This window comes from Gossypium arboreum, chromosome 6 (assembly GCF_025698485.1).
Source record: "Gossypium arboreum isolate Shixiya-1 chromosome 6, ASM2569848v2, whole genome shotgun sequence".
Classification (NCBI taxonomy): domain Eukaryota; kingdom Viridiplantae; phylum Streptophyta; class Magnoliopsida; order Malvales; family Malvaceae; genus Gossypium; species Gossypium arboreum.
Window position 1 is genome coordinate 64,447,471 of NC_069075.1, and position 11,361 is coordinate 64,458,831.

An 11,361-nucleotide genomic window follows, 5' to 3' on the forward strand; every position below is an offset into this window, starting at 1 on the left:
GCAAACACCAGTTTGTCAAACAACCACTTACCACATCTTTTGGCGTATGTTGCTTCATTAAAACTCTTGGCAAACTTCTTCGTGATACTCTTTTGGTGAACCCCAACTCGCCTAAATCTTGGTGAAACCCTAATTCATTGAAGCACCAGCGAACCCTCACTTTGTGAGGCCAAAAATTTCAGGCCTGATCTCAGGATGTTACACATAGATCATGCATGATACAAAAATTAGTCAAGTGGCTCACTACCAAAAACTCTACTGTAGTCCCCTTTAATAAAATCTTTTTCTTAATTCAACATGCCTGAGAAGGAAAGGATAACAGAGTAAGTCCATACAAACTTAGTGAGTTCCATAAATAGCGAAAACACAAACAATATAAAGAGATACCTGGTAGACAAGCATTAATGCTCATGATGATATTCAACCTTTCAGAGAGGTTCAGTAGTTCTATACACAATACATCCAATGGCATTCACTTAACTCAGACAGACTCAACACGTTAACTTAACTTGACACACTGTTGGCCACTATCCTCCAACTTAACCATAACTTATATAACAAGCACAATTTATACACAACCTATCCTTGTGCCTGCCTCAGACCTAGAATTCAAAATCAGAGTCATATCAATCAAACTTATTTATATGCATAAACCTCATTAACTCATCATATCAGTTATGTTCTATTAAGCATGTTTTCTCATGATGTGCCAATCCGGTTTGCATTATAGTTGCCCTACTAGAGGCATCACAAACATATCCCCTTCTCCTCCGTCACATATAGTAGTTCACATATATATGGTACTAGGCTCGTACAACAAGGAGGGTGTTTACATTGAAATATGAACTGACCATACTCACGCTGATAATACTAGTTTAACACCACTCAACTAATCACTACACATTACATTATTGAGAGGAAATACTTACCTTACACAATTAATACATCAAAAGAATTTATAATACATGGAAATAAGAAGAAACTCACTAGAGAATCGAATATAATAATCTACTCAACAGGTTTTTCCCTTGTTGCTCGGACCCTCATTAGCTTCTTGAGCTAAAAGAGAGATAAATACACCTATTAGATCATCAAACTATCGAAATTTGGCATGAGCCGATAGCATGCAACCCAGAATTAGGAAGTTTACTTCCTCACAAACATTCTAAAACCCATGCATGCATTACTGCAAACACGTAAATTCCTTTGACAATAACCTAAGGGTTTACTAGAAATTACTAGTAAACTTGTACTAACAATAGCGTCAGTTAAATAGTAGAAACTCCTCGCTAACGATTCCAACTTATAGATTTCTAAGGGTTTAACGAAAATGCAAGGAAAAAGAAGCAAAAATAAAATGTAAAAACATGATAGTTAGCCATCCTTATATAGTGGAGACAATTAGGAACAAAACTTAGTGGAAGGTTAGAGGATCCCATGATTGCTCTAGAAATTCAAGAGGAAATTAATTAAGTATCAAATCATCTATAGTACCCTATTTCAATTCTAACTAGGTCTCAACTAAACTCCAACATCACTTATAAAGTCATCGTAACATATACTAACCATGGAAACAACCCTATCAAGTTGCAAACTTACGGGTTAGGCCAAACATCTAGGGTTAGCGGATAATCTACCAGAAGAGTCTGCCAAACCCTAGAGTTCACCAAGACTTAGAGTTTACCAAATGACTAATCTCATAGAATACGCCATAATAAAAAAAACAAATACTTAATTAGTTTACTCATTTACTGTCGATAGTAAAAACAACTATACACCCAAACAATAACTCGATATAGTTTTTGCTGGGTGTGCTGTTACATTTAGTTTGTATTGAACTATATTTTGATCATGTTGAATGTAAATTAGAATCCTTGACAACATAATGTTATTGTAACTCATACACGTTAATTAAGTGGTCATTAAAGGGTTATTTCATGCATATTTAATGCAACGAGTTTGTATTTAAATTGCTCTTCCAAATAAAAATGGTCTTAAACTAAGGGAATATCGCTCTGAAAAAAGAGGGTACCTGCCATAAGGATAATATTTTTTTCTATAAAAAAAAGTAAATAGGTGTGTTTTCTAATCAGGTCAACCTGTGACTCTCTGTACCCAGATCCGACGATTGGGTCGGGCCTGGGGTGTTACACTTTCTCTCAAATAGAAACTAATAGAATTACAATTCCCAAAAAATAGAATTTATTCTAAAAAATAAATTTCCACTATTTATAGTAAGAGTTGGGAGAATCCTGGTTCAACTAGTAGAAGCCAAGTAATATTAATTTAATAGAAAAAATCTAGCCCCCCTATTATTTAGGAAGAGGGGTGGCAACCATAGGAAAAAAATACTAGGGTTTGTCATTTTATATGTGCTCTTTGGACTTTTAACCCAACACTTTATAATTTATTCCAACCTAATATATACTTTTCTATTTTCCAAATTAAATATTATCTGCTTTCCTAATTAAATACTTTTCTTAACCCAATTCTAATTCCATTAAAATCATGACAACTTTACCGTAAAAGAATCAATGAGAAAATATATTTAATTTTTCTATATTCAACGGATTCACAATGACTAATTAATTTAAATATATTTTCAAACTTCAATTATTTAGTTAATTAATTAAATAATAATTTGTTCAAAGTTATTTCCATACTTAGTGTGAAAACTACATTCATTTTTGTATGTAACACATTTTTCTAACTTTATCATTTCTATCCATTTCTATTCATTTTATTCAACATGCAATTCTTTTCTAGTTTCAATGAACTAGCGGAGGGATTGTTTGGACACATGTGATTAGGGTTCAAATGATTTATAATTAAGTTCCTGCTTTTTGTTTACTAATTATAAACTTATTTAGTCATAAAGTCATTCTACTATAGTATCGTGACTGAGCTTTCCTTAATGACATATCATTACAAAAGCTACTCGATTAGTGCTCGTCTAATGACATTATCATAAGTGTGTTACCCTTATAAGATATCCTTAATCTCTTTGGGATAAATCCATTCTCCTAATATGATCTTATTTTATCTCATGGTAACCATTACATCTTCCTTCATGAAAATTCAATTACTATCAAAGAGTAATTAAGTCATTTATCACAAAGACAAATGATTCGAAGCCATGTTTACTTTTCGTCTATCATGTAATGCCAATGAGAGGATATCATTTACTCATGTATTGAGTTATGAATTCCACTATTGTGACTGATGTTACATACTACAGAAGTTGTATACCTAACGCACTAGTTTTCAATTCCTTTTTCCATTCAAACTTAGGCTTTTACTTAGATCAAAGTATACGAGTCACGCATACATAGTCCATCATCCACTAAGATTAAAGTATGTCACACTTTGAAAGTCACAAGTGAATAAATCCGTAAACGGATTTATGATCCATTCTACTTGGGTCCTGTTTGATTTATTGTCAGTCTAGTCAGTCATATCGAGATCTTCTGAGAGTCATCTGCTATGATGCTCAAGACAAAGCATCTTTCCAATTGGACTTGATAGACAACATATTAGCCTTTCAATCGGTTTACTCATTTTCGATTAGACTAAGGACATGTTCAGGTTTGTCTACTAATGTAAGTTGTCTTTTTGTATTACGACCCAACCATATAATACCACTTAGTATTAGTTAAACATTAGACAGTCGGTGAGCTAATATTTTTTTTGCATGCAAAAACCATTGAGGATAATGTACAAAAGATGTTAGTATATTTCATGAATAATTTTATTAACCAATCAGTTCGAAAAAATTATAAGTGTACATAGACAAAAATGCTACACTTAGGGTACCAAATCCAACACAAGCAGGCATAAATACTTCTACATGTGTAAACATATTTTATCTAACACTTCATAATGGTGCACACAAGTGTCAATAAGTAAATATGCACATAAGTGCCAAATGCTTCCTCTAACTCAAAACACATCATATGACATGCCAACTATACAAAAACCTTATCCAATATTGTTTAGTAGGGCCAAAACAAGTGTAACCTTTCCTTTGTGCAACTTGCCCTTGCCTTTTTCCTTGGACTTTGCATTGGCCTTGGCCTTACCCTTGCCTCATATCCTTTTGGCCATCGGAATTGGCTTAGGTGAAAGCTTCTTCATGTTACTTTCAATAGTTCATAACATGCTAAGTAAGTTAGGCAAAGTTTTGTCAATCTCATTCATATTGAACTTGAGGAAAATTGGCTATATCTAATCAGTGGCCAACTTTTGGCCCATAAAGAATCCTAATTTCTTAAGGCTTTCAATATAACCTATATTCTTGAGAAAATGGGTTCCCAAAGAAGCCATTCAGCCATTTTGCATTGAAAATGGCTTTAGAGGTCTCATACCTCTCTTGACTGCTTTCCCCTGATATAGTTGTTTTAGGTGCTCGATCAAATCGAGTGAACCATGTTCTTATGTTACTTCTGAAGCTCAGGAGTTATAGTGGCAAGCATTAGACATCCTATGTCTAACACGTCACCAAGATGCTTCTTATGAACAACTTTCTCAGCCCAAGTGGTAGCCGTTACCAGTAGCTCAGGGATGGGTTCTTTAATGACATAGAATTTCCATTCATGTTTGAGGACAATCCTCAAGTTACGGTACTAGTCAAGGATATTTAAGCCATTCAATTTTTTCATCCTGATTTACCATAACTTGCTAGGTAAATTAAGTCCTTTTTGACACTTAATGAGCTTGTACTTAAGCATTTTATGGTTTTATTTTATACTTTTCAGTATTTATAAGATTTTTTACCTTATAATCCAATTTTATGCATTTTTAGTGTGTTTTTGGACCTAAATGGAAAAAACCATGCCTTTTGGAGTTTAACATTGAGCTTGTGTAGGAGGTGGCTAAGGTAAAAACTTGAAGAGGTCTTACTGCTATCCTCTAAGTTGCAACACTAGATCCTTTGTGTCATGACATTGAAGCATTCCATCATTCTAAAGACTTGAATTTCAACAAGTATAACATTATAGGTGAACTGCTGATGGAGTTGTGACTTCGAGTTCTAGGTTGTGACATTGGGGGCAATCCCCACTATTGAGGGATCCCACCATCCAAGGGGTTAGATTCGTGACACCGATGCTACCAAACATACCTGGGAGGAAATTGTTGGCAAGGTCGCAATACTAATGTTTAGATGTCGTGACATCAAAGCTCGATGAGATAAAATCTGCAAGGGTATTCCTCAATCAAAATAGGCCAGATTAATTGTTAAGCATGGACAATTTTGTCCATTCTAGGTTAAATTTGTCAGGAGTATATAAGAAACTTTTAAAAACACTTTTAAACGAACTTTTCCATTAGGCTAGTTTTAAATTAAGTTGCTACTGTGTTTTAGTTTAATTTTCTAAAACTTTTATCTTCCTCAACTCAAATTACTATGTCCATATTATTTTTTCATCTCATATTATTTATCTAATATATGTCATATTTTGAAAATACTACATATTCAAACATAAAAAGAATAAAAACTTCATTTAACAATTGAATTGCAATTATTCTTAAAAAAAGTAAAACTTCATTTTTTTATATTGTTGATGTTTATTTTATGATCTATATTTAGGATTTATAGTTAATTTTCTCAACGATATTTTTTTTAAATTTCAAATTTACATATATTCTAATATGCTATATTACTTCAACTAGCATTTATTAATGTAGAATTTCAATTCAAAGAAGGACCCTTGGGATATTTTAAGCTCGTGGTGGTCACATTTATTTTTTCGAAACCTGGTGTTGACATTTTATTCCAAAATAGCGCAGATGGAACAAAAAAAAGCCCAAGAATTTCAATTTCAAAGCAACTTGGGGTGTGATTTTAAACCATGTTAAATAGGCTGAGCTGAGCACGTTAGGATTGAACGAACAAAAAAGAAAGAAAAGGTGGGCCACACCCACCCGTAAAAAGGACCGTTGCCTTGCAGTGGCTCTCCTCCGTCCTTTCTTTAAAAAAAAAAAAAATCTTACTCATTCAAATTTCAAAAGTTCAAAATGAAGGGAACAAAATACGATAAATAATGAAAGAAAGCTGCAAGTGCCACCATTACCCTTCTCTTAAAATCGGAGATCTCTTTCAGCTTACAAAACAATCCCTTCCCATTCATCTTCTCTTCAAATTTCAAACCCTCTTCCTTCCAACTTTCTGGCATTTTGCAATCAACCGAACCTTAGTGTTTTTCTCTTGAGAATGTAGTGATTTTTTCTCTTGCTTCAGCAGCTTGTCTTACAACATCTTTCCTTCTTCTAAAGTCTTTACAATGAGAGAAGAAAACTCATTTGAGAACAGAGCCAAAGCATCAAAATTTGGTGATCAAAATCAACTCCCAAAATCTCTGCACACCAAGACTATTACCAATCAATCCAAGCCCAAGTCTTCATGGGGTTCACACATTGTGAAGGGCTTCACAGGCACAGCTGACAAGAAAACCAAGGTTCAAACCATCACTGTCCAAACCAAGAAACCTCCTATATCAAACACTGATGTCCCCACTGCTAACCCATCTCTGCATTCTCATTCTAGAGTTAAAAGGTCCCTCATTTCTGATTTATCTTGCTCTGTCAGTGCAACCCAAGTCCACCCTCAAGTCTACCCAACTCACCGGAGGCAGTCCTCTGGTTCTCGAGATCTCTTCATCGAATTAGACCACGTTAGGAGCCTTCTTCAGGACTCTAAAGAAAGGGAGCTTAAGCTGCAAGCTGAGCTTGCCGAGTGGAAGACAAATGTTAAAGTTCTGGATCTCCAGACCCAGCTTGAAACAAGGAACATTGAAGTAGATAATCTTTCACACAGAGTTGGGTCGTTGGAGTCGGAGAAGACCAGCTTATGTGGTCAACTGGCAACTTTGACTTCCATTTTGGAAAGGAATGAGGAAAATTTGGAAATCTCAAAGGAACCGCAATCGATTAGGGATCTTGAAATGGAAGTTGTGGAGTTGAGGAGGTTGAACAAGGAGTTACAGATGCAAAAGAGGAATCTTGCTTGCAAGCTTTCATCTTTGGAATCCCAGTTAGCTTCTCTTGCCAAAGCCAATGAGGTAGCTTCGTTAACTTTTTTCTTTCTTTTTCTAATTCCTCTGTTTGGTTGGTGAATCAAGAAGATGATTGATTTGTTTCTTTTCTTTTTCTTCCTTTTGCATTAACTAACTGATTTTTCTATTTCCTTGCTTCATATCTTGGTTTTATCAGAGTGATGTTGTTGCCAAAGTTAAAGCTGAGGCATCAATGTTAAGGCATACCAATGAAAACCTGAGTAAACAAGTGGAAGGTCTACAAATGAGCCGGTTGAATGAAGTTGAGGAGCTTGCATACTTGAGGTGGGTTAATTCTTGTTTACGAGATGAACTACGAAATTCATGCTCAACAATGAATTCCGATAAGGCATTAAGTCCAGTTAAAAGCAAGGTTGAATATGGAGGCTCACCGAATTCCACAAGCAGTAAGAGCTCAGAACGCAGTAGTGCAAGTATAAAGAGATTAAATTTAATTAAAAAGATGAAGAAATGGCCTATCACTAGCCAGGAACCTTCCAGTGTAGAGTATGCAGCTAATGTTATGGACAAGGAGTGGGTGCATATAGAGGAGCTGAGAAGTCCTGGAAGAAGACATTCTATAAGTGGATCAAAATGTTACATACAAGAGTTGGTACCAAATAAGAGAAGACAATCTGATGGTTTTATGTGTACCAAAGAAATGGAGAAGGAGGCTGAGCCAGTAAGTTCTCAAAAGCCTGCTGCTTCAGCTTCCTTGGATTTTGAGAGAAGGGCTTTGAGAATTCCTAATCCTCCTCCCAGGCCTTCCTGTTCGGTCCCTAGTGGACCTAAAGAGGAAAGTTGTACACAAATTCCACCACCACCACCACCTCCCCCTCCAAAGTTTTCAGTGAGAAGTAGCACTGGTGTGGTGAAGCGTGCCCCGCAAGTGGTCGAGTTTTATCATTCTCTCATGAAAAGGGATTCTAGAAAGGATTCCACAAATGGAGGAATATGTGATGTGCCCGATGTTGCAAATGTTCGTAGCAGCATGATCGGTGAAATTGAGAATAGATCATCACACTTGCTTGCTGTAAGTGCTTGGATTTTGTTTATGTTAATGATTTCAGCTCCCAAGTTGCATTTTCTATTTGTTTTCTGCCCCTTGGGAAATATAGGGACCAAAGTAAAACTGACATTCATATAGCATGGTTTTTGGAGTTGATGATGTTCAAAATTTGTATTAACATCTTATTAGTATAAGATATCGAACTTGGTTCATTCTTTATGCAGATAAAGGCGGATGTTGAAACTCAAGGAGAATTTGTGAATTCGTTGATAAGAGAAGTCAATAATGCTGTTTATCAGAACATTGAAGACGTTGTAGCATTTGTTAAGTGGCTTGATGACGAACTTTGCTATCTAGTAAGTTGCTAAAATTATTGAAGTTTTACTAACTTTGACATAACTATGTTACTTTTTATTCTTCATTCAAAAAAAAAAAAAAATTATTTATCTGATTTCGATATGGGTATGGAGACATGATTCTCCATAAACACTTACACTAGGGTTCAAGCAACATAGATGCATCGAGTAAATGATTTTGCTAGTTAGCCAAGTGTTGCTAATGATTTTATCTAGTATGCTTAAAAAGAGACATCATGGAAATATATCTTTTCAAGGTTGATGAAAGGGCAGTGTTGAAGCACTTTGCTTGGCCAGAGAAAAAAGCTGACACATTGCGAGAAGCAGCATTCGGATACCAAGATCTCAAGAAATTGGAATCTGAGGTGTTATACTACAAGGATGATTCCAGGATGCCTTGTGATATTGCCTTAAAGAAAATGGTTGCCTTGTCTGAGAAGTAAGAATGTTGAATCTTTTTCTTGTGAAAGAAAAACCAAACAATTTATGCAAGTTGAAAATCTCTGTAAATTTCTTTTTGAATTAAATTCCCAGGATGGAACGTACTGTTTATAACCTCCTACGTACAAGAGAGTCATTGATGCGCAACTGCAGGGAATTCCAAATTCCCACAGACTGGATGCTTGATAATGGGATTATGAGCAAGGTACTTGGAGTTGTAATTTTCCATATGCTTTTCTACATATAAATAAGCATCATATGTGACAGGAGGCTTAATTTCTGTTGACTTCAGATTAAGCTTGGATCAGTGAAACTGGCGAAGAGGTACATGAAACGGGTAGCCATGGAACTGCAGGTGAAGGCAACCTTGGAGAAGGATCCTTCAATGGACTATATGCTACTTCAAGGAGTCAGATTTGCATTCAGAATACATCAGGTTGGTTGTACCCTTTAGTTTGATGCATTGTACATGAGTAAATCGTGTTTTAGCGTTTAAAACACGTAGAGTGACCCATGTGGTGGTTTTATGGGTGCAGTTTGCAGGAGGATTTGATTCTGAAACAATGCATGCATTTGAGGAACTCCGGAACCTTGCCAACCTCCTTAACAAGAAGTAGTAGTAGTAGTAAAGGTGATTTTTGTTTTCTTGATGCATGTTGATGCTAATAGTCGGAACACTGTGGTTTGCTTACCATCTCGGTGAGGATTTAAAGTGTGGAAAGAGAGTGTTTTGATTTGAATGTTGATGGCAAAGCAGCAGCAGTATGGGTTGTGTGACAGGATGGAGGGTGTGAAGTTTGTCAGAAGAAGAAGATGATGATGATTGGATGGACTGAAGGATAGCTGTTGCTGCTGTGCTTCATTTTTCTTGGATAGCACTACAGGGAAAGGAAAACGGAGCTTTGGATTTTAAAGAAAATCAAAGAATGATTACGGTTAATTTACCATTGCTACTAGACTTCACTATATTTTTGGATTTTGTTACTCTCCAAAGGTAAAAATAAAACATAATTAATTTGAGTAAAATAATCAAAATTTAGAAAATTAAAAATTAAACATTTTAGCAAATAATAAATAAATAAAAGGTTTACTAAAATGATTTCTATGACATTCAAAAATATCATGTTTGAAGGCATAAAGAGAGGCAATATAAGTACGAATTTTATAATGGATTGTTGGATTATAATTTAAGGAAGAATTAATTTATGAATTTTTACTATGGTACCTATTTTTTTTATCTAAAGTACATTCAAATTTTCAATTTAGTTAAAATATGCTTTCATTATATATTTTAGTTATTTTATTTGATAGAAATTAAGAAATAATTTTTATAATCAATACAAAGCATTACATGACGTGTTTATGTAAAGATATTTTTTATTAAATGTATATATACTTTAAATATATAAAATGTAATTATATAAAATTTAGAAAAATTACAATAATTGAACATAAATTAGTTAAAATTAATAATATTATTAAAATAGAGTAAACTATCAAAATAGTCATTTTTATTTGTTTCAGGTTATATTTTAGTCATTAATGTTTGAAATGTTACGTTTTAATCACTTATGTTATTTTTTTGTTATAAAATGATCACTTTGCCATTAAGATTTATTACTTCCCAAATGGCAATCTAACCTAGTACTTAAAATGGGTTTTAAATACTAACATAGATAGGGATGAGCAAAATTCAATTCGACTCGAAAAAATTGAAAAAAACTCGAATTTTGAATTAAACGAATCGAGTTATTCAAGTTATTCGAGACAACTTGAATTTTATTTCGAATTTCGAGTTTGAATCGAGTTGAGTTTTCGAATTCGAATAACTCGAATAATTCAAATATCAAACTATAATATTTTACATTTTTACCCTAAACTCTCAAATCTTTTTACTTTTCTCTCAAAACTTTTGCTTCCAACTTTCCCCCCAAAACTTTTACTCTCCTCCACTCCCATTCCAACCCCCCAATTTACCCAAAATCTATTTCCTATAAAATTTTACTCTCCCATTTACTTTTTCTCAAAATTTTACTCTTAAAAACTTTCAAAACTTTTTATTTTTTCTCAAATTTTTTACTCTCTCCCACTTTCCCCCTAAAACTTTTACTCCCTTCCCATCCCACCTTCCATTTACCCCAAACCCATCCCCCCTCCCAAATTTTTTTTAATATTTTCCCTCTAAAATTTTACTCCCCCATTTTCTTTCTTTCAAACTTTTATTCCCCCAAACTTTTATTTTCCTCCTAAACATTTACTTCTCATCATTTACTCTCAAATAAAAAATCAACATTATCCAAAAATATCACTAAACATAAATAGTAATAATTTTATTTATATATACTATTTATATTATTAAATTAAATTTCACATTTTATATTATTTATATTATTGAATTGTTTAGTCATATTAAATATTTATATTAAAATTGATTTATTAATTATGCTATAAAATATTCGTGCTAAAATTTTATATCGGTATCAATTTCACATTTTATATTTAA

At 33.9% G+C, this 11,361-nt stretch overlaps 1 protein-coding gene across 1 annotated transcript; it reads left to right on the plus strand.

Moving 5' to 3' along the window:
- Positions 1-5,851: 5,851 nt before the first annotated feature.
- Positions 5,852-9,798, plus strand: LOC108486165 (protein CHUP1, chloroplastic-like). The gene is made up of 7 exons (XM_017790042.2): positions 5,852-7,058; positions 7,210-8,085; positions 8,286-8,417; positions 8,675-8,856; positions 8,952-9,063; positions 9,151-9,294; positions 9,395-9,798. Exons 1-7 carry the CDS (start codon positions 6,282-6,284, stop codon positions 9,473-9,475), a joined length of 2,304 nt encoding a protein of 767 aa, XP_017645531.1. The 5' UTR covers positions 5,852-6,281; the 3' UTR covers positions 9,476-9,798.
- Positions 9,799-11,361: the final 1,563 nt, after the last annotated feature.